The sequence below is a fragment of the Pygocentrus nattereri genome, chromosome 2 (assembly GCF_015220715.1).
Source record: "Pygocentrus nattereri isolate fPygNat1 chromosome 2, fPygNat1.pri, whole genome shotgun sequence".
Classification (NCBI taxonomy): domain Eukaryota; kingdom Metazoa; phylum Chordata; class Actinopteri; order Characiformes; family Serrasalmidae; genus Pygocentrus; species Pygocentrus nattereri.
In genome coordinates this window covers 32,518,993-32,541,935 of record NC_051212.1, presented here as the reverse complement: position 1 = coordinate 32,541,935, position 22,943 = coordinate 32,518,993, and the positions used below count along the sequence as shown (strand labels likewise).

The 22,943-nt window shown below is 41.4% G+C and overlaps 1 protein-coding gene across 3 annotated transcripts; it reads left to right on the top strand.

The window, feature by feature from the left end:
• Positions 1 to 868: 868 nt before the first annotated feature.
• peli3 (pellino E3 ubiquitin protein ligase family member 3) lies at positions 869 to 21,698 on the top strand. Of its 3 annotated transcripts, none has more exons than XM_017719981.2 (8): positions 869 to 1,007; positions 2,009 to 2,079; positions 8,994 to 9,190; positions 10,898 to 11,027; positions 12,290 to 12,391; positions 13,536 to 13,769; positions 16,185 to 16,373; positions 20,380 to 21,698. In XM_017719981.2, the coding sequence occupies exons 3-8, from the start codon at positions 9,018 to 9,020 to the stop codon at positions 21,001 to 21,003; spliced, it is 1,452 nt and encodes a 483-aa protein (XP_017575470.1). In that variant the 5' UTR covers positions 869 to 1,007; positions 2,009 to 2,079; positions 8,994 to 9,017; the 3' UTR covers positions 21,004 to 21,698. The 3 variants fall into 3 exon arrangements, with proteins under 3 accessions (XP_017575470.1, XP_017575468.1, XP_017575471.1); XM_017719982.2 differs by lacking the exon at positions 2,009 to 2,079 and adding an exon at positions 6,934 to 7,068 and having other exon boundaries at positions 880 to 1,007; XM_017719979.2 differs by lacking the exon at positions 2,009 to 2,079 and having other exon boundaries at positions 874 to 1,007.
• Positions 21,699 to 22,943: the final 1,245 nt, after the last annotated feature.

Below are 22,943 nucleotides of genomic sequence, written 5' to 3'. Positions count from 1 at the left end.
GTTACGACTCGTCAGCGAGCGCACGTTCTACACCCGTATTCCGGTAGGCCCCGCCCCCCGCGTTGGGATTGGCTAATAGCTCGTTCTCACGCAGCCCGAAAGCGTGGAAGACGTGGGAGAAATATGAATACTTAGTTGAAGCTTTCGCAGCCCTGCAATACAGAACACAGCTTCAGATCTGCCCGCTTAACTGCTACAAGTGGAAAGAAAGCATGTAGGGTGCTAAAAACGTGTAAGACGCTTTCTTACAAATGACTTAAGATCATGTGCTGGGCTGCCTTAAACTGATGAGTTATTTAAAGTTATCTGAAGTCATTTGTCTTCTCAGGCTGGGTGGTAGACCCAGTACTTTTTAGATGCTCTGGGTATCTCTGATGAAACTCCACCGTCTTTAACGGAAACGCAGTGTCGGTGTCCACGATAACAGTATCGGTGTGTGTCAAACATCGTGATATTTTACCGAGTATCAGCGCTTGTCTATTGGCGAGTGCTCACTCTGGACCAATCTCAGCGCAGGAGGCGGGGCTTTCCGGAATACGGGTGGGAGAAGATCATCAGCAGCACCAGTGGGCGCGTAGGCAGCAGCAAGGAGGCGGCGCTAACCTCGCTCGCTCAGAGTCTCCGAAGGCGGGCTTTACGCAAGAGCCGTGGTCTCCTCCACGAACGACGACGTGAGTGAGGGCGAAAACCTTCCGTGGATGCTTTTTTTCTGTCTTTCTCTTTTTTTGACGAGGGGAAACGCGAGGGAGCGATGGGCGTGACGAGCCTCCGGAGCGAAGGATGCCCCTTTCTGCCGGACTAATCACGGTCTGGTCGTCGTAGCTCCGAGAGTGAGTGATGCTGCTGCTGCTGCTGGCGGGGCGATGCGAACCGCACGACGTCCAGATCACCGTAACGTTCAACGCGGGCGATGATTCAGCAACACGACGACAGGTTTTAACACCACACGGGGACTGACGAGTCGGAAGGGGCTCTTCTTCGAGGCGGATACCGAACATCTTCAGCGGGTGAGTGTTTGGTTTGTGTCTGAGCTCATTTCTTCCTGTGTTTTCCTGACGGCTGGCCGCTGTTCACCACATCAGCAGCGCGAGCAGCGTTTCTGCGTAGTACACCTTGTTTATTACCCTCTGTGTGGGGAATGAGCGGCGTCCCTGGTGCACCTCCTCCCTTCACTCCTAGACTGCTGTGCCGAGGAGGAGTGAAGAGGATAAAACAGGCTTTTTTCAGCTTTATAAAAGATAACACTTGATAATGTTTCGGTTTTAACCAAGGCTGCTGTTTTGTGACTGACGAAGCTGAAGTTAGCTGCTTCTTCGCCTGCTTCTTGTTCTAATTCCCCGTTCCACCTTAAATGGTGCAGCAGTTGCGTTCTGCCTAGTGCAAAGACTAAGGGGCTGAGTGGTACCGCCGCGCCATTTAAGGTGGAACGGGAAATTCGAATGTAAAGCTAACTTCAGCTTCGTCAGCTAAGTAAAGCGATTAAAACACAGCGTCGGTTCAATGTAGGGGCCTAAGACCACGAGGGACTAAGTCCAAACGTCCAGGTAACGGATTGTGAACTGCCCTGTGCTGTTTTCCCTCAGTCAACAGTGTCCACAGTGTCCGTCTCCTCTCTGCTCAGCTCAGCTCTGCCGTGTGGAGTCCTGTAGACGCAATGCCCTGCAATCTGTCGTCTCAGAGCACACAGGCTTCTGGCAGTGCAAGTCAGAGAGCCCAGTCGTAATGCCATTACATAATGACGATCACAGACCTCATTTCATATTTAAACCTGTATCGCTTGTAAATCCGGAGATGATGAAAGCAGCTTCACTTACAAGGCCTGTTTGTGAACGCTGTGCATAAAAACGTGGCAACAACTGCAAGATGGCCAGTCCGAGATGTTGCATGTTGCTGTAAACCTGCTAAGCATGTTGCGCTGCACCTAATGTCAATATGTAACGTGCATTACCCTACACCAAGTCGTTGTGACGAGCCTATATTTAAAGTGATATTTTCTTTTACTTTGTAGGATTTGTGTGGATGCTGATGTCTAGTTATATCAGCCTCAGAGAGAGACTAAACGAAAATCACAACACAGAGGTATGACATTGACAAGGAAATGTGGATGTATGTTAACCATAGTGACTCAGCACAGCCTGTCTCACTGTTTTAATGAGTTTATAGCCTCTCGCTGCCTAACTGGCTGTGCTTTGGGGTGTGAGTGTGTGGGTTTGGGTGGAGGTGTAGCCACCTGTGACATATTGGAGTGGAGGAATAACTCATTTGGCCGGGATGTGGTAGGATGTAGTATTACAGATACTGTAGATCGGCTCCGCAGCTCCATGTGCAGAGAACAGACTGCTATGATCTGCAGTTCTCGGACATTTCATCATAATCTTCTTTAGATGGTCAAGAAGGGATTTGAGCCTGTGACCTTGTGGTTATGAGGCAATTTGCCTCTGAATTACCAGCTGCTGCTCACCCAGCAGTTTGCAGATTTCCTTAAATGCGGTTTTGTTCTGTGTGGATGCAACAGAGCTTTCTGGAAGTTGAGTGTTAGCTCTCGGTGGCTGCAGGACTAGCAGACGCTTCGGCTAAATTTGGTACCTGTAGAGTGAAAAGGAGCAAAGATGAAAAGTGCTTGTGTTTGGTACAGTGGAGAGAACATATTCTCTCTCTCTCTCTCTCTCTCTCTCTCTCTCTCTCTCTCTAGATGTGTACATGTGGGATTAAACATAGTGGTTTACACCCTTAATAATTCACTTATCATAAACCAGAAGGAGACTAATTGCATGCTTATTCAAATTTCTTATTTTAGCACGTGTTTAGGACCAGCAAAAGATTAGCAAGCTAAACATTGTGATTTTTCTGGAAAAAAGTAACAGGCAAACAAAGTAGAAGCACAGTAACAGTATTATACAGAAGACAAATGAGACCCAATTAGGGCAATTATATATCATGCCCTAAATCATGATATAGTAAATATATCATCAGTATCAGTCAAATCTAAAAGTCTGTCTGATTCTGATAAGTATTTTATTAATAATTATCTACTGATACGAATCTGAAATAAATCCGATATCATCGCACATCCTTAATTATAATGACTCATTAAATGTTGAGTGAGTGGTTGTGTTCTGGCTTTATAGTTGTTCAGATTAGTGCAGCTTTCATACGAATATGCCAAGATGTCATCCACATTTTAAAAAGCTGTTTTTTTCAAGGGTTCTGACGTCATAACAAAAGCAGAACCCTTTTTGGTGCGATGTAGATCCATTTTTTAAAAAGGTTCTCTATACAGCACATTCTCCATCAATCTGAAAACTGTTTCATCACACAAAGAACCATTTAAGCATGACATGGTTCTAAATGAAACTCATGGTTCTAAATAGAACTTTTACTTAAGAACCCTAGAAGAACCATCTTTGTGTGTAGGAAAGTCAGTGAGGCGACCGAAATATGAAACTGCTGACCTAAACAGTAATGCAGTGAGTAAACTGTAATGCTGTGCATAGTACAGCTCCTTTCTCAGAGTTCACAAGGCCACTGTAGTAAGAGTGAGACAATGAAATGTCTTAGTGGAATGTTTAGTGGTAAGGGTGGAAAACATATACATACGGACACGTAATATGTATTATGATACTTAGTTTTCAGAAGTTTTCCAAAAAGTTTAAATGGGCAAAATGCATCACCAGAACAGTGGTGCTACATTCAGAAAAGGCTCAGAGTATTTTTTTATAGTGATACTGTTGTTACAGTATTAATAAAATAAGATCATGGAAAAATGGGCTGATCAGATCATTTAAATGATTTTGTATGGGTCTCTCTACGACTTGTCTAAATCTGACTTTTTATCGTACACGCAGTTCATATTTCTTTCTAGAAATACTTCTAATACATACAGTATACTCAGAAAAATGTATTGTGATGTAATTTATTATGACATAATACAAGCTCTTATTTTGGCTCTATTGTTTGCTCCAAACCCAGAAGGAGAAGCGGCTTAGAACATGTGTGTGTGTGTGTGTGTGTATGTGTGTGTGTATGTGTGTGTGTTTGCTCCAAATAAAAGATGCCTGCTGTCCATACAGGAGTGGTGAGTTTAGACAGCACTGTAAGGACACATACTCAACCAGAAGAGCACCCAGAACACACTGAAGACTACACATTCTTCACACCTCCTTCAAACAAACTACTCCATTACAACACTTAGACTATCGTTCTAGCAGGCACTGCAATACAAAGTAGAGTAGTACTAGCATGTGGGGTGTCACTAGAAAGTAAAATAGAACATAGGGCTGTGCAGTGTTGCATTTGTTATCTAATAATATGTGCATTATTTGTAGTGATATTGATATTACAGAGGACTGCAATGTGCAAATTCAATAATTTCGTGCCCTTAAATAATTACAATATTTTTACTGTGTGCGGTGAGCATCCTGACCAATCACAGTTCCAGATGAGATACCATTCTCTGCGGGTGTTTTGACAAATTAAGATTATATAATCCAACAAGAGGGAATTGTTTTGGTCAAAACAATGGAAAACGATGGTATACTGGTTCATCCGGGAATACCTGTGGAAATTCTCCTTAAGGTATGAGTTCTCTTATACAGAATGTAAAGAGTTGATGAGTTAACCCTTTAAAATCCCAGGCTTATTACATACGAAGTCTCATCATTCAGTAACTACAGGGACTTTAGTGCTGACTGGTTAGGCTATTCTTAGGTCATAGAATTGCGTAATAAAACTTTGGGCATGCTGGCGGGTCCTGGCCTTTTAAGGGGTAAAAAGGGGAAAAAAGAGTGGAAGGAAAAGCAGGTCTCTTGCTCTTTGCTGTTAGCCATTAACCTATCATGGAGACTAGCTGGCTGTCCGTGTGCACCGACTACAGCGTCCCTTGATTGGCTGCTTAAGGTGACCCCACAGTCTGTAGGCTAAATCAAGTCAAGAGGCTTCTCAGCTAATATAGATGGTGTGAGTGGCTTGTAGAAAAACAGCATTCTGAAGCAGTTTAGCTCAGAGAAACCAGTGTGCACTTCCATGCATTCTAGTCATTTAGTATTTATCTAGTCAGGGTTAGAAAGCAATATGGCCTTTCTATAAATTGTTTATTTCTGTTTTTACTGTTTTGCCCAAAACTATTTCAGATTGACTGTAACTGTTAAATATGCTTCTCATTAAAAGTGAGTTAACACATTCCAGGTTAATACGCCATCTACCAAGTAGGTTTACTTAAGCATCTAAAATGGGTTTTTTTGGGAAAAAAAAACTGTATTATGATATATATGGAAACACATTTACATTTTTGGCCATATCGCTCACTATTCCAGATTTTTAACTGTGTCACATTATTGAGGTGCATTGCAAAAGCACTGTGTAGCAGTATTGCAGTACTAGTATTTTGTCTATACTGCAGCTTTCAGAATTACATTGATGCTAATACTGATACTTTTAATCTCTGTACTGATTACTGAATGATACTTTTACCAATACCTTATTTTAAAGTATAGACAGAAAGTGTGTGTAGCTTAATGATGTGCAGACTGCAAATGAATTAAGAAGCACGCAATAAAAAGACATTAATAACATGCATGTGGAATGTAAGGTTTTGGAACAATTGGATGCTTATAGAACTGACTGCTTAGGTGTTGAAAGATAGTCCTGAATGATGGAATTTGTGCAACACACTGCAGCCCTACTGTAGTACACAGTCACATCTCCATTGCAACGAGGAAACATCTATAGTGAACATTTTCGTAACATCTACTATATAAACGTGGTTCCACAGGCAGCACTATTATGAACACTTTACAAACACCCTGTACAAACTTGCTTCAGACTCTGTTGTGTACATAGCAATTACCGTTGTAAATGCTGGACCATTACAAGCGTTCGTTGACAAGCATCGTTTAGATAATGTAAACATAGAGTGCTTGCAGTCACAACACCTTAGTAAATGGCCATCAGTGCTGCTATGGCTTTGGCTTTGCTACAGCAGCAGCGTTCAGCACAAGAAATCTGCAGCACCGACAGAAAAAGCATGAGATTTGCTAGGCTAATGGTCTGCTGAGAAGCGCATACAGATTATGAAGAATTAAGTTTGGGTGAGATCAGACTGGAGCGGGCTTCATAAGTTATTCTTGAGATCATTTCCGTGTATGTGTATATTTAGCACCCCCTTCATCTGTTTCTTGATAGATGAGGCAGACTCTCTCCCACTCATCTACACACACACTCACCACGCTGCAGAGGCAGCAGAGAGGATTGTGGGAGTGAATTGGGATGGGGTGAGGAGGGGCATTTTGGTACAGAGGAGTTAAGAGGAAGAGATAAAGAAAAAAGATATGAGTAGAGGAGATGAGAGAGGAAGTAAAGAAGTGAGAGAATCTGGGAAGGTGATGTAGAGAAGCCTACATGTGAGTGGAAAAAGAAGAGGCAAATGAAGAGAAAAATGAAAGAAGAATAGAGGACAGATGGTGTCTAGGCTGAGGGGGTTGCTGTTGTTAATAAAGGCAAAAGAAGCCAAAGCATTATTGATAATTTGCCCAGTAATGTGTAGAAAACTGGTACAACGCTAACACAGTCAGCAGTAGCCATCCTGCTACTGTTCCCTCTAATGTCTTTCTCTATAACATTAACTTACACACGGATCCCTCTATATTCATCTCATCACCTCATCACATTGCTCAGTCTAATCCACTCTCTACCCTTCAACCCCCCCCCCCCCCCTCTCTCTCTCTCTTTCTGTCCCTCTTTTTGCTCATTCTCAATTTCTCACTCTTTCCATCATTCTTTTTCTCTTCCTCTTTCTCTCTGCCTCTCTTTATCTCTCTCACTTTCTTTTTGTCTGTCTTTTCTCTCTCTCTATCTCTCTTTTTCTCTTTTTGCTCATTTTCAGTCTCTCTCTCTCTCTCTCTCTCTCTCTCTCTCTCTCTCTCTCTCCTCCCCCAGGTTGTGACAGTGGGTTGATTAGAAAGTGCGTGGCACAGAACAGGCAATCCATCACCCTGCCAGTCCGCGCGCAGGCGTACATACCCCCACCACTACACACCCCACCACAGTCACCGTCTGGCTGCAGCTCATTCGGTGTGTTTCAGTTTTTGCCTATCTTGTCACAGCCTTCAGCGCTTTGCCATGTGCAGTGTTTTTATTTCACCTCTACACGCCTTTCTCTCCATCCCTGCCTCTGTCCTCCATCACCTGCACCAACATGCTGCTTCTATTTTTATCTCCCCCCTGTCCGTCTCTCTGTCTCTCTCTCTCTCTCTTTCTCTCTCTCTCGGCCCCCTCCCCTCTGTCCACTCTATCCCACCTCTCGCTGCCACACACCCAGTGCTCAGCTGCATGATAACAGAACAGCATTTGGTTAATTTGTGCTGTTCATCATCTGTAAGCCTGTGAATTGCCCTTGTGGGCAAGTACTTGAGCCAGCAGGACACGTAAAGCCATGATATTTATTATTGTTATTATTATTATATGATCAAATGAGTCAAATATGCAAGATAATTACTGTGTTTTATAGTGTATTTCTGAAAGCTTTTCATTGTTTTTTTTGTTTCTCGTGAATTTTATTATTAACAAATATTAGGCTGTGCATGATGTAATAGGTGATACAGATATTAAAGTGTGCAGTATCACAATTTTTACAAGCTATCACAATATCATGTATTGTATTGTGACTAGCATATTAGTTTTAGCTAAAGTACAAGGTTGGAACACTATAAATCGCAGCATTTGTTTTAAATAATGTACTCTAATGATATTAGATGCTTTAATAAACTAATAAAGTGGAAACCTTTTTTAAGCATATTAATGTAAGGTGTATTTGAAATGAAGTTTTATGAATTGTTACAATACATATTGGTGTATTTTGTACCAAGATGTAATGTAAATAGTCATTATCCTAATAGTTGTTACAGTTAGTACTGTTACAGTATCAGGCATAAATAAAACTAAATTAAAGTGAATTGGACCGTCTACTCAGCCCATGGTTCTGTTCAAATCACAGTACTGGGTTTACTATTCGATATTACCACAACATTTTAAGCAGCACTGGAATGTATCAAAATAATGACTGTATCCATTTGTGTCCCTTACTCGTGAGATCAGTGTGGGGAGACAGGAGGAGTGCTGGAGTGAGGGGTACTGATTACTGCTGTGTTCTTCTCCAAGCAAGTTGAGCTGTCTGGTGACATTGTGTTAGTAGTAGTTTGGAAAAGGTGCAGTGTCTGATGTCACAGATCTCAGAGGAATCACATGCTAGCCTTTACAGCTTGATAGCCTTGTATGATAGGAGGAGATGTAACTAGCAGCTGGAATTGGCAGTGACCAAATTAGGGAGAACAGTGGGGTTAAAAAAAGATACCATAATTAAGAGAATATCCATTCTTCCACAATGCTTCGTCACATCTCTACAAAGCAATTATCCCAGTCTTGCATCACAATATTATAATGTCACAATGTATTGTTACACCCCTAATTTTGGCAAATTTAATATGCATGTCATAGGATTTGTACAGATCCTATAAATATGGTGAAGCATAGGGTTGCCAATGCTCTTTGAGATATTGAAGCGTAGTATTATGACGAGGAATCCCTCCAGTTAATTTGACAGCCTGTATTGAGGCTTGAAAACGCCAGTGCTGTAACTATTCGAAATGAAAGGCAGCCCCGGCAACGGATAGCGTTTGGACAGGTAGGTTGTTGCTCTCTCAGGATTCTCTAAGTCACCTGCTCCAGACAGATTGTCGATTGATGGTTACTTGGTTGTTAACTTCAAAGCGCTACAGGATTGCGGTTTCTAGCCATTACATGAATCGGCTGGTCTCTAATACCACTGTTATTTTCTCTCATAATCCATAAAAGAGGCTCCATTAGACATGATACTTTTCTCTCTGATACTTACTATAGGCAAGACGGTGTATTTCATCCCATGACAAATCTCAAACATGTTGTCATGATAAGCCTACTCAACGTAATGATCTCCCTCTCTTTCTCCCCCTCTCTCTAAGCTGTGAGCTCCGTGGCTATTGGACATGGTTTTAGAAGGAAGCTCCGAAGCCTTGTGTCCCCCTCCCTCCCTGGAGCTGCGCCCATCATGCAACAAGAGCCAGCCATCCCCACCTCTGGGCTCAGGCTCTCAGCCCCATGAGGCCCTGTTCCCTGGGGACAAAGAGCCTATCAAATATGGAGAGCTAATTGTGCTGGGGTAAGAGCTGCCTTATGAGACACAGCAGTGATAGCTGACACATTGCTAGATCATTTTATGAAGGCTGGGCTTCTTTAATTATTGTTTATTTTACTTAAATAAATTGTAAACTGGTTCAGTGGTTGATTTAGTAGTTATTAGGCCTAGTCTTGGTAAGAGATGTATTGCATGCAGTATTTAGGTAATAGATCACAATGATATCATCACCGTGTCACAGCAGTGATATCATTCACAATAGCGCACAACATGGTATTGTATATAAAAACACTGCCCCAAACGCTGTAACTTTGTCAATTGTAAACATGCTTTAACATGGGCAGTTCCTTCCACCCCAAACAGTAGTACAGCCTGTATATTAAAATATTTTACAGCCCATCTTAATTGCCAGATTTTATTCTGGCTAGTTTCACTTTGTTTAGTTGTTTTATATGGGTTAAAGGTTTTTGTCCAGAACTATGCATTCAAGCTGAGAACCATTTAGGCACCTTTTAAGAGTGTATACGCCATATCGCCACCAGTGTTTCCCAGAGTGTACTGCAGTCTAGCCAAATAACTGCATGTATATTCTGAAAATTATAGAGCATTATAGGTGGATTTTTCTGTTTCTAGTTTAGCAACATGCCATCGTGTTAACAATGTAAATTGTTCATCTTTGTGGACTTAAGTGAGTATGTAATTAAGTGAGTTATAATTACAGAATATTACAACTGAAAATAAAAATGTCACATTGGCATTTTACATACCAAGCGTACTGTGGATAACGTTTTTATGTCTTATAGCATTACATCACACATTAATTCATAGTATAGTATAGTTTAATATAGTATAATATAGGAGTCCACTGTCAATTTAACCTGCACTGGTGTCATTCACACACTAGATTTCAAAGGCACACTGTTCATTTAGCTAAAACCCCATATCTCTATAACACCACGCCCACACTGCCAAGATTCTGCTGAAAGAAGGAGTTGAGAAGGAGTTCAAGGGTAAAATTGCCCTCAAATAAATATGACTCCAGTGATGATCCTTTCTTTTGGATGAATGAACACGGCATCATTCAGGTCGCTTGGCTCCACTGGTGCCACACAGATACAGCTGGTGCATTGACTTATCTTTAGATTTCAGCTGCGGATGTAAAACACCTCGTTTGACTGCCGACAAAGACGTCATTCAAATACCCACAGCCGCCGAGCCGAGCAGGGAAATGAACGCCTCTAAGAGAGAGATGAGACAGAGAGGCATTTTAACCACTGACAAATAGTTAAGGAAAGAGAGAAAAAGAGGGAGAGAGACACAGAGACCTTTTTAACCCTTTTGCCATTAATAGGGGGAGAGAGAAGAGGCAGAAAGAGACAGAGCTCATTTAGTGAACGAGCTATTGACCTGTGCATTGATGATTTCAAAGGCTGGATCCTTCTTCAATGACAGACTTTTAAAGCATCTCATCAGCCATTTTGTTAACGCTACATGACTCCTACTCATGTATTGACAAAAGCAGAATGATATATTACTGTTCGATTACTTTGTAGTGATTTACCCATACAATATATTGAAGCTCTGCCTACCTCCACACTGCACAAACCTCAATTAAGCAGTAAGAGGTAAGGCCATTTAGCTAAAGCAGTGTTTGAAATTCTGCTACTGTGTCATTGTTTCAAAAAGAAATCTAGCCTGTGTGGCTAAGTAATGTAGTCCTGTTGTATGCAGGCATAATGGGTCGCTAGCTAGCGGGGATAAAGGGCGCAGGAGGAGTCGGCTAGCCCTTTACAAGAGACCCAAAGCCAATGGTGTCAAACCCGATGTCATCCACAATGTCTCAACACCTCTGGTGTCAAAGGTGAGCATTCCAGCATATTCAAATACAGCCACGAATTTATCATTATTATTTTACTGCATTACTGTGTGTATACTATTATTAAAAGATTGTTACCAGTCAAAACCTCATATTCACCGCCCTTTACACTGTGAACATTTCATGAATGGATAAACTGAAAACCTTCTAATTTGTAATTTTTATTATTATTTTTTTGCATTAACAGGTTAAAGTAATAATACTTTTTGTTCGCATTTAGAGGAGCATTTAAAGGGAGTTTGATGTTAATGTGCTATGCATTATTTTATGTTAATAATGCTATGCAGCACAGCAACCATCAGAATTCACAACTGTGTGTCGTTTTCATGTTTTTCATTTTTGTTGATTGGTGTCCCCTTAGTACAGTACCCAGCATGCATTACAAGAATACATCACACAGCCAGCTCTAATTGCTAGTGACTGAGCTGTAAGTTAATAAAAAACTAGCATGGGGGTCTAATTGATCAAATTTGTAAAGAAAACTATTTTTTATTTGATCAAAACAAATAGGATGCCAGAGACAAGTTTTCTTTTATGCTTTCAGCTAAAGAAAAGAAAAAGATCAGACATGTAGATAGCCAGGTAGCTACCTCGCTAACTATAGCTTTAAGTTTGTTGTTTTTCTCATTACTCTCGTTCAAGTGATCTGTTCTCTTCATTGTAATAATGATTTGAGGACAGATTTAAGGCTGCATATTTGACTTCTTAACAGCAGTCTCATCTAACTGCCTTCCTTCTGCATTCACCAAGCAGTGGGGTGCCTCAAAGCAGTTGTAGTTTTTCAGAAGTTCCTCCCACCTTCAAGGTACTTTGAACTTTGAGGTCTTTGAACAGGAAAATTTCATTCTCCACTCTACTGCAGAACTGCTATGGGATGCCAGTAGATGTGTTTACATCAGATGTGGCAATGGTTACCTTTTTCATTGTGCCTGGAGTGTTCCTGTAAACTTGCTAACACACAAGGGCTTAAAAGTTTGATTCTGATTTATTTTAGTAAGAGTCAGCTTCAAAACCTGTAACCTGCCGTTCCGTGTAGCCCTGCATATCTGCCCTCTTGACTCGCCCACTAAATGGTATGAGTGGAGAGCCATTACATAACATTGCAGTGCACATTGCATAAGATTAGGGATCTTGAGAACACCCCCCTCTTCCGCGTGCTGGTGTAAGGGGAATAAAAAAAGCTAACAAAGAATGAAAGCTTGGCTGAGTAGAGCGTGTGTGTGTGTTTGTGTGTACATGTATTTCAGGCCCTGAGCAACAAGAGCCAGCACAGCATCTCCTACACACTGTCAAGGAGTCATTCTGTTATAGTGGAGTACACACATGACCCCAACACAGATATGTTCCAGGTGAAAAATATTTTGTTCTGTGCTGTTATTTGTGTTTAGAGAGAAATGGCACTTTTCAGGATCTCTTAGCTCACAAAAGTTAATATTATGATGGTTATAACATAAGTATGTATTCTCTATACACAATCTTAAACATAAAGGCACCAAAAAGGGTTCTGTGGAGTGAAAAATAACAATTAAATAATATTTTTTATAAATTGGAAGTGTCAGTGTGAACATCCTTTTTAAAGTTTAGGACCTTCACACCTTATAAAGACACTATACCAATTAAATGTTTTTCATAGAACCGTAAATCCAACTTTATTTTAGGAATCTTCATTTTAAAGAGAGCATGTTCAGTACTACAATGACATAATCTGGGCTAAGTGGTTACTAATGATGATGATGTTCAGTACTGTGCAAAAGTCAGAGACCACCTTTTGTTTATTTCATTTTCAGTTAAAATGGCCATTAAAAAGGCATTCGTTTTTCATGAGATATTACTGAGTAGAAAATAATCTACTTGCATAAAGAATAATTCAGAATAAGTGGATAAAAAAGTGAGAAAGAAAGACTTGAGAAAGAATAAAGTGAGAAAGAAAGAAAAACCATGTAAGACCTGGTAGACCAACAAAACTGTCCACATTAGATAAGCAGTACTTAAAACTTTCATAGTTGAGAGAGAGGAGAACATCAAGCTCCACTTTTGCTTCATCAAACAAAGAAGCTGCTGTACTGAAAACCTCACAGTCCAGACCTCAACATCATTGAGTGTTTGTAAAAAGCAGAAAATGCAACCAACTTCTAAGACGGAGCTTTGGAGGTATGGAAAAATATCCCTGCAGATTTTCTAGAAAACTGAAAGTAAGTCTTCTGAAAACAATGGAAGCTGTAACAAAGGCAAAGGATGGACATACTAAATATTGAAAAATCTATATTATATGTAGTTGATTGTTCTTTTGTGTAATTTTCTGTGAAATTTTGTTTCCTGCTTTTTTCCCTGATGCTGAAAAATGAAAGTGGCTTATTTGACTAGAAATAAAAAAAATGAAGGGTGGTCTCTGAGTTTGTCATAGAGTTGTATAATAACTTTATTTGTAAAGATCCAGACCTTAATTGTCACCTGTCCTCTTTTCTTGTCTGTATATATCTGCTTTTATCACAGATTGGCCGTTCCACAGAGAGCATGATTGACTTTGTGGTGACGGACACAGCTGGCAGCGGTGGTGGTGGTGGTGGGCAGGGTCAGAGTCAGGGTGGTGCAGGAGGAGATGGGGGCCAGTCAGCCCAGAGCACAATCTCCCGCTACGCCTGCCGCATCATGTGTGAGCGCAGCGCTCCCTACACCGCCCGTATCTACGCCGCCGGCTTCGACTCCTCTAAAAACATCTTCCTCGGGGTGAGTCAGAGGACTAATCGCCTATGTAGCCTGAATGCAGCAGAAAAATTAAACAACAATATTACCAGTACAGTTGTTTACTTTAGAATAACAGGGCCAGGCTTGCAGTTTGCCAATCAAACTGTTATTTTTTGAACAGTGATTCGTTGGAATTGTTGACAGTGGAGCAGAAGTAGAGCTTTGAATGGCTCCCAAACCACTCAGCCAACTATGGCCATATTTCTGTGAGCGTTGGGCTCTTTGACTTGGATTCAAGTTTATTTCTCTTCATTATTACTTGCCATCCATGGCACTGTTCTAAAAAATGGGAAGTTGCAGTACACAGTGTATTATCAGGTGATATATTATTAGCCAAGAGACAGGAAAATGTCATTATTGTTATCAGTCTAATGACTGGATTTATAAGCAATAATTACAGTTACATTAATTTTGTATGGACCTCAGTAATGACTATACATTCTACAATACACATGCCAATGCAAAGAGCAAATGTTTGCAATAACTGTACAATGCATGTAAAAGGAATCGGTGATCAATTTTGATCCTTTCTTAAGCTCACTGTCCTTCATGTTCTACATTGTTTCAGTGCAATATAAGTAAGTGAGTGTCAGATTCAAATGTTCAGTTAATTCTAGGGATGCACCGAAATTTTGCTCACTGAAGCATTTTTGATACTTTGTTGTAGTCTTAAAATTTTGCCGTCTATTCAGGCAAAAATTGGAAGTGTCACTTTTGACTCTTTTTGGCCAGAAAAAAAGATAAATTCAAAAAGAACTACAGCGAAAGTCCCTCGAACACCTAACCAATCATTTTGATGAAAATGAAATTGAGAAACAGTGACTAAAAAGGCTGTTTGGCTGTTCATTCTCCTGTGCTGGTCAGAGCAGAGGTGTTAAAACAGTTTGAGTAGCAGCGTATGAACAGTGAAAAAAAGGCAGCCATATATCTAAACAGTGAAGAAATTTGTTGCCTTGGATGACCAATTTATATTGAAATTACTGAAATAAGTTTATGTAAACTATTTTTATTTATTGTCAGCTAGCTTTGTCCTGTTGAATAAAGTTGCCCTTTAAAGTTATGTTTTTTTATGCTTTGTATGTTTATTTAAAAGCAAAAAACTTTCATTTTTGTCTTAATGTGGTTTCAGCCAGGAATTTCATTTTGGTGCATTACTGGTTCGTTAAGGTAATTGCAGCTCAGTTTGGCTTAATATTTCTAAGTTACTGCTTCACAAGAACTGCTTCTCAAACGAATATGTATGAGCTTATTATGTGTTAACACCAAGACGTTTGTAGTGTAGTCAAACTGGCTGAACCTTCTTGCTGAAAGAAATATTAATAATTCAGTAAGGTGACCAAACAGGTTTCCCCTCATAGCTTTCTGAACCTAAATTACCCAGAGGTTTCGTACTGGAGACATGCTTTTCAGTCTGAAGCACAGCACCGGGAGGTGAAACAGTGTTTACTCATTGAGAAAAAGACATTGCTGGCAGAGGACACAAATACTGAAAGGAGCCTTTGGAGCTGAGACAGAGGAGTTGTAAAGGTAGTGTAGCTCGCCATCAGCAAAGACAGCGTTTAGAGTCTAGAGAGCAGCAGAATAAAAGCACTGATCGATCAGTACATTCATTTCAGCTGAAGGTTATTTGAGTTGATTGTTGAAAACAAGCTGATCGAAATCCAGACAAAGCAATATTGTGCTTTTCATTTCCTTAAACTGTTTGTTGGTAATCAGTCTCAGTGCTACATGGCAGAGTTCTATTTTCGTAGACTTTTTGGATCACACATTGGGTCAATTATTTCAGACCAGAATATCAGCGCCAGGTAAACATGCAGTAGCTTGGGCATGCAGACATAAGAAGGATGGTAATAGTTTTGTAGCAGCCAGTGATGCATGTTATGACTTCCCACAGCACGAGTCCTGACACACTCTAATGTCCTTGGCACGCAACGGACTCCCTCTGCCCACTGCCATTCTGTGGAGGTGGAGAAGGAGAGAGAGGAATAGAGAAAGAAAGAAAGAAGACATGGATACTGTATCCATAAGGATATAAATATTACAAATAATAGCATGTACAGGGTGACGCTCCAAGTAGTAGGAGTAAGGTGTCATACAGCCAGTGTCTTTAAATGGAACGCCTGTATCGTCTGGCTTTGAATTTTAATCATTTAATCCTTGTTAGTTAGTGTGTGTTATGCAATACTACTGTAATGTACACTAAAATGCCTAAACTACACGTTCAAATTCTGTCATTTCAGAACACCGTTTTGGTGAATGAATTATATTAAATGTTTATAATGTGTGTAATATCTTTTTGGAATGTATGATAAAGGATAATACGGGATAGTTTATATGCACATTTTCTTTATGTGGAATTATAAAAGTACTGACTCTTGCCTTCTATTTGTGCCCTAGGAGCGGGCAGCCAAATGGCGGACCTCAGATGGCCTAATGGATGGGCTGACCACCAACGGGGTGCTAGTGATGCACCCTGCGGGCGAGTTTGTGTCTGAGCCGGCTCCAGGGGTGTGGAGAGAGATCTCAGTGTGTGGAAATGTCTTTGCCCTCCGAGAGACACGCTCTGCTCAACAGAGAGGCAAACTGGTGTGCTTTCTTATTAAATTATGGGCAAACTTCAATAGTTATCCAGATTCTTAACCTTTCAGCTCTTTTTAAATAAAAAAAGCACTTGTGATTTTCATCCTGAAGAAGAGATGAAGGGAAAAATATTTGAGAAAATATTAGAAATAGTTCAGTAAAAAATCTAATACACACAATTTTCTCCTTATCTCGAATGTAATCAATCAACCAAGACATGTTCAGCACCTGAAGCCCGCTTCTGTACTTTCACAAAGGCTTATTCCAGAGGTCTTCAGAGCTGAACCAAGAATCCAGTTTCCAGTCCTGTATTGCGTAAACACTGGTAGTTAATTGAATTGCTGATGGAGGTGTTTGGCCACCTAGGGCTATACCTACCAATGACTGCTAAATCCAGGGCTGGAAATTAGATTCAAGGTCCGGATTTGAAGACCGGTCTGGTCTATTCTCACCAAGTAAGATAGTCACACTGGCTACAGTCATTCTACAGAAAAAAGGCTAGAATTCACCTTGTTAAACAACAAACAATGGCAATAAACAGTCGTTATGTTGTGTAAAGGTACTTGTCGTCAATTTCCAGCCTTTCAGCTGTGGAATAAGGGCTATAAACAGTTGACATGTTGTATAAAGGTACTTGTTGTCATTCTCCAGCCTTTCAGCTGCCATATATTTTCTTGCATTATATAATCAGAGTGTTGCTTGTTGTATAAACTTTTGTGCTCTGCCACAAGCAACATAAGCTGTGTTGCTGCCACTTTGATGCACATTTGTTTGTATTGTTCTGATTGGTCAGCTTTTTAAGGCCTCTGAACACCAGAAAATAGAGCTGGCTCCGACTAAAAATTTTGCATCACAGTCAATCCTTTTCAGACTCAACATGAAAGGCAGCCTTAATGTGCATGCATTTTTTGTCCATAGAAAAGGCCTGACTCAATAGGCCTTAATGTAGCTAACAATAATTGTTCATTTGGAGTTTTATTGGTAATTCCTTCGTCTATAAAATCTATAAAATGTTGCTTTGCATGATATGGACATAAAATGCTGATAAAGCTATCACAATGATGATATGAAAAGCGATAAATTAGTATGCCTCAGACTCTGTGCCACAAGTACTTTTTTTGCAGTGTAAACAGACATCGGACTAACCTTTTTAAAGCAAAAAAACATTCACTATTGTGCAAAATAAAAACACTGAATTACTAATTAGCTACCTACGTCAGAACTGCAAGCACATTTGTGTGTGCACATTGAGGCTGAACAAGGACACAGTGTCACTGATGTGAAGTACTGCTCTGATGAAGCATCAAAAGCGAACTGAACTGCTAATGGCGCCCCCTTGTGAGGATTTTGTAGCCTGAGAAACATGAGTGAGTTCCGTGAGATCTAAATGTGTGTATTAATATTTGTGATATAGGCCAACAAAATGAATAAGTATACATTCAATACCTAAAGAAGTCAGGGATAGGTCATACAGCTTTGTTACAGCCTTGTAGTTCAGGACAGAGTAGTTTTTGAGCTGTGCGTGTGAATGTCAAGTTACTCTTATTTCACTCAGGAGAGCAGAGTTCAAACACAGTGCAGGAAAACACTTATTGGGCTTCTAGCGCTACAGTGAAGCCCATCTGTTTACATTGTTTTGATGTGTGTGGGATTATTTGACCTGTTCTTGTCATTACAGGCCTTACACAGGTGTTTATTGCAGAAATTCACATTGATTAAAAATACAATTTATCACTCAAAATTACAGAAAAAAAATCAGGCTTCAAGAAGGCAGCTACTACTGTTATAGCTATCTTATATATGCTGCTCAAAAAAATAAAGGGAACACTCAAATAACACATCCTAGATCTGAATGAATGAAATGTTCTCATTACTTTGTTCTGTACAAAGTTGAATGTGCTGACAACAAAATCACACAAAAATCATCAATGGAAATCAAATTTATTAACCAATGGAGGCCTGGATTTGGAGTCACACACAGAATTAAAGTGGAAAAACACACGACAGGCTGATCCAACTTTGATGTAATGTCCTTAAAACAAGTCAAAATGAGGCTCAGTGTTGTGTGTGGCCTCCACGTGCCTGTATGACCTCCCTACAACGCCTGGGCATGCTCCTGATGAGGTGGCGGATGGTCTCCTGACGGATCTCCTCCCAGACCTGGACTAAAGCATCCGCCAACTACAGGACAGTCTGTGGTGCAATGTGGCGTTGGTGGATGGAGCGAGACATGATGTCCCAGATGTGCTCAATCAGATTCAGGTCTGGGGAACGGGCGGGCCAGTCAATAGCTTCAATGCCTTCATCTTGCAGGAACTGCTGACTCACTCCACATGTCCTGCATTAGGAGGAACCCAGGGCCAACTGCACCAGCATATGGTCTCACAAGGGGTCTGAGGATCTCATGTCGGTACCTAATGGCAGTCAGGCTACCTCTGGTGAGCACATGGAGGGCTGTGCGGCCCTCCAAAGAAATGCCACCCCACACCATTACTGACCCACTGCCAAACCGGTCATGCTGAAGGATGTTGCAGGCAGCAGATCGCTCTCCACGGTGTCTCCAGACTCTGTCACGTCTGTCACATGTGCTCAGTGTGAACCTGCTTTCATCTGTGAAGTGCACAGGGCGCCAGTGGCGAATTTGCCAATCCTGGTGTTCTCTGGCAAATGCCAAGCGTCCTGCACGGTGTTGGGCTGTGAGCACAACCCCCATCTGTGGACGTCGGGCCCTCATACCATCCTCATGGAGTCGGTTTCTAACCGTTTGTGCAGACACATGCACATTTGTGGTCTGCTGGAGGTCATTTTGCAGGGCTCTGGGAGTGCTCCTCCTGTTCCTCCTTGCACAAAGGCGGAGGTAGCGGTCCTGCTGCTGGGTTGTTGCCCTCCTACGGCCTCCTCCACATCTCCTGGTGTACTGGCCTGTCTCCTGGTAGCACTTCCTGCCTCTGGACACTACGCTGACAGACACAGCAAACCTTCTTGCCACAGCTCGCATTGATGTGCCATCCTGGATGAGCTGCACTACCTGAGCCACTTGTGTGGGTTGTAGAGTCCGTCTCATGCTACCACGAGTGTGAAAGCACCACCAACATTCAAAAGTGACCAAAACATCAGGCAGAAAGGTACTGAGAAGTGGTCTGTGGTCCCCACCTGCAGAACCACTCCTTTATTGAGTGTGTCTTGCTAACTGCCAATAATTTCCACCTGTTGTCTGTTCCATTTGCACAACAGCTGTGAAATTGATTGTCAATCAGTGTTGCTTCCGAAGTGGACAGTTTGATTTCACAGAAGTTTGATTTACTTCGAGTTATATTGTGTTTAAGTGTTCCCTTTATTTTTTTGAGCAGTGTACTATTGTTCATTATTATAGAATACAGTGTCCTACAGTTTTTTTAATTGCCCAACAACTCCATGAGATTTGAGGCAACTGTGTAATGAATAAGGCATGTAGTTTGTACAGAGTTAACGACTGCATAAATAGGGCTAGGCAATATGACAATATCTATTTAGTTATTGTGATAACAAAATCATTTATCACAGTATGCTTTTCTTAATAAACTGTGTTTACCTTCAATACTTAAAAGCTCTTTCCAGCTGTGCATTTGACTAAAAAGCGCATAATCATCCTGTTTAATTGGATATAGTGCAGCATAGTATAGAACACAGTGCATTTGATTCACAGTTCTTGATAGAATTTTCTTCCAAGTTGTCAGATGTCAGAAAAAATATATAATATAGTGACGTGTATTATGAAAACTTCCTGAAGTATGATATCACATTTTTGCCATATTGCCCAGCTCAACGTATAAGCTTTCATTACTTATTAGCTGTATTAGCGATCTGTATCTTCAGTGCAAAACTAAAGAAGCAAACTGCACACTTTTCCTCATACCCTAAATGTAGTTGATAAGCTGGGACTTGTTTGGTTATTTGAAGTTTGCTTCTCTTTAAACCTGACAACAGTTCTGTCAATACACTAAGCAGCATCTGGACTTTCCCATTTCTGCAGGTGGAAAACGAATCAAACATGCTGCAGGATGGCTCTCTGATCGACCTGTGTGGGGCCACCCTGCTGTGGCGGACTCCCGATGGCCTGCGCCGGACGCCTACGCTGAAGCAGCTGGAATCTCTGCGGCAGGAGCTTAATGCAGCACGGCCTCAGTGTCCAGTCGGCTTCAACACACTGGCCTTCCCCAGCCTGGCCCAGCGTGCCACCGTCGACAAGAAGCAGCCCTGGGTCTACATGAACTGCGGCCACGTCCACGGCTACCACAACTGGGGCTTCCGCAAGGAGAAGGGGGTGGGGTCTTCGGCAATCGGAGGTGGGGCTGGAGCCGGAGGCACTGCCCCAGCCAGCACAGGGGACCGCGAGTGCCCCATGTGCCGAAGGGTGGGGCCCTACGTGCCCCTGTGGCTGGGCTGTGAGGGTGGGCTGTACCTGGACGCCGGACCCCCCACCCATGCCTTCTGCCCCTGCGGCCATGTGTGCTCAGAAAAGACGGTGCAGGGCTGGAGCCAGATCCCGCTGCCACACGGAACACACGCCTTCCACGCTGCCTGCCCGTTCTGCGGCACGTGGCTGACCGGAGAGCATGGTCACGTCAAACTCATCTTCCAAGGGCCCGTTGACTGAGAGCCCACTTTGCACGCTCAAGAGAATGACTGTGCAACTGTGTGAAAGAGAAAGACTGCCAGACTGAGGTCAGGATGAACGGAATCGAGTAGTTCCTCAATTCAGCACTGAGGAGCCCATACTCTGCACATTTTTGTATTTTTCATTATCTGTCACAGTTGATTTAGCTAATTAACTCATTAATCAACCCTCAGAAGTTGAAAACATTGCTTTCATTTTGTTATGCTGTCCACGTGGAATTATGTAATTAATCGATTGATATTCTGTACAGACAGATTTCAGTCAGCACTTCCAACTTTTTTCATGCTTGATCTTCTACTTATGAATACAAATGTGGGGTTTATTCAGTTTTGAATGTGCATTTCTGAGAGAGTATCTCCAATCCTTTTAATGAGCTATGAGTGAGAAATAATTCATATTGAATTACTCCATGCTTTTAACTGATAACTGAGATTTCTAAGGGTTAACAAGCCTCTCAGATGGGTCAAGTGTGTTCTAGTAGGGAAAACCCAAAAATGTGCAGAGCGTGGGTTTCCTAGTGTGAAGATTGGGAACCATTGTTATAGATGGACAGAACTGTATTACACTGCACCGTGAGAACCGTGCTTTAAAAAAATACAAAAACATCTACTGTGCGCTGTGTGTCGAGGATTATGTAAATAAAGGTGATGAAATAAAAAGGAGATGAAATGAAACTGTTTTATGTGAGCACAGTGCAGACCAGCAAAGTGCTATTTACTACAGTGATTTTGAGGGCTGGAGTAACCCTGGCCAGCATATTACACAATTAATCCAACTGATCAGATAATTAACAAGCCCTTCTTGAGAAGAAGAGGGTGTGTTGGAGCATAATTTTAGGGCGGATTGACTGTTGCTGCTCCTAAAATCAGAGATGATTCTTTCTCGTCTCATTGGCTGAGTGATTTGGACGAAATTTGTGTACAAAGCAAGCATAAGCGGCTTCTGAAAACATGAATTAGGTGCGAGTGGAAAGATGCTGTAACATCCAAATCTACTGTAAATGTATAGTCAAATGAAGAGCAGTGTGCTTTTGACAGTACTACACATTTTTAGACAAATGTTTGATTAGAGTTGGATGTCAAGGTGACCTTCACATGTCTCTCCATGGGTTCATCATTTTGACCTTAATGCTTCAGAACACTACAGTAAAAACATTGCATTGACAAAATATTACAAACAACTCAACCCTTTCGTATCCCCAGCATCTTTTTTAGTGCATCTGATGACCTGGCAGGCAGGGCTAAGAGAGAGCAGAGCTCCATCCGCCTCTTGCCCCTCCCATCAATGTGTTTCTCTCTCTCTGGCTCTCTCAGGGGAGTCTGACTGAAGCAGTACAGTCCTGCCTGCAGACTGCAGCTCCTCTCACTGGCTATAAATAACTCAAGGTCATCATTGCCTCACTGCCACTACACACACGCCCCTCTGCGTGTATGTGTGATAGAACAGGACATGGTAGGAAGGCCATTTACAGGTTAAAATCAAGTTGCAGCAATGAAAGGTATTTACATTTGATGACAGCTCAATGTCCATCTTCTCTGTAAGACAACTGGTGTAAGTGTGCAACACAGATTATTTAAATTATTTCAGATTAGCACTGTATAGAAGTTGGGGGTGGAATAAACCTCAAAATCAAGTACATCAAAAGTAGTGTCTGAATATGTACCATGTGTTTATAATGCCTGCACCATGTGCACGTTCAAGATCTTTCACTCCAAGGTCAAGAATCAGTTTGATTTTTGATAGTGTATGTTTAAAATGTCTTAATTCTATAGAAATCTGTATTCTATACTTGCAGTCTGGTTTGGATCAGAACATTAAAAGTTCTGATCATTTTTTAACATCTGTCATGCCAGCTGCCCAACATGGACCCCAAAAAACACAACTACTAAAATGTACTCTTCAGATTAAAAAAGTCATGA

Excerpts from the sequence above, each read along its gene's own strand:
- peli3 (XM_017719981.2), top strand. The coding sequence starts at position 9,018 with ATGGTTTTAGAAGGAAGCTCCGAAGCCTTGTGTCCCCCTCCCTCCCTG. Across the intron at positions 12,392-13,535 it reads CCAACACAGATATGTTCCAG|ATTGGCCGTTCCACAGAGAG; the intron begins GTGAAAAATATT and ends CTTTTATCACAG. Across the intron at positions 13,770-16,184 it reads CTAAAAACATCTTCCTCGGG|GAGCGGGCAGCCAAATGGCG; the intron begins GTGAGTCAGAGG and ends TTTGTGCCCTAG.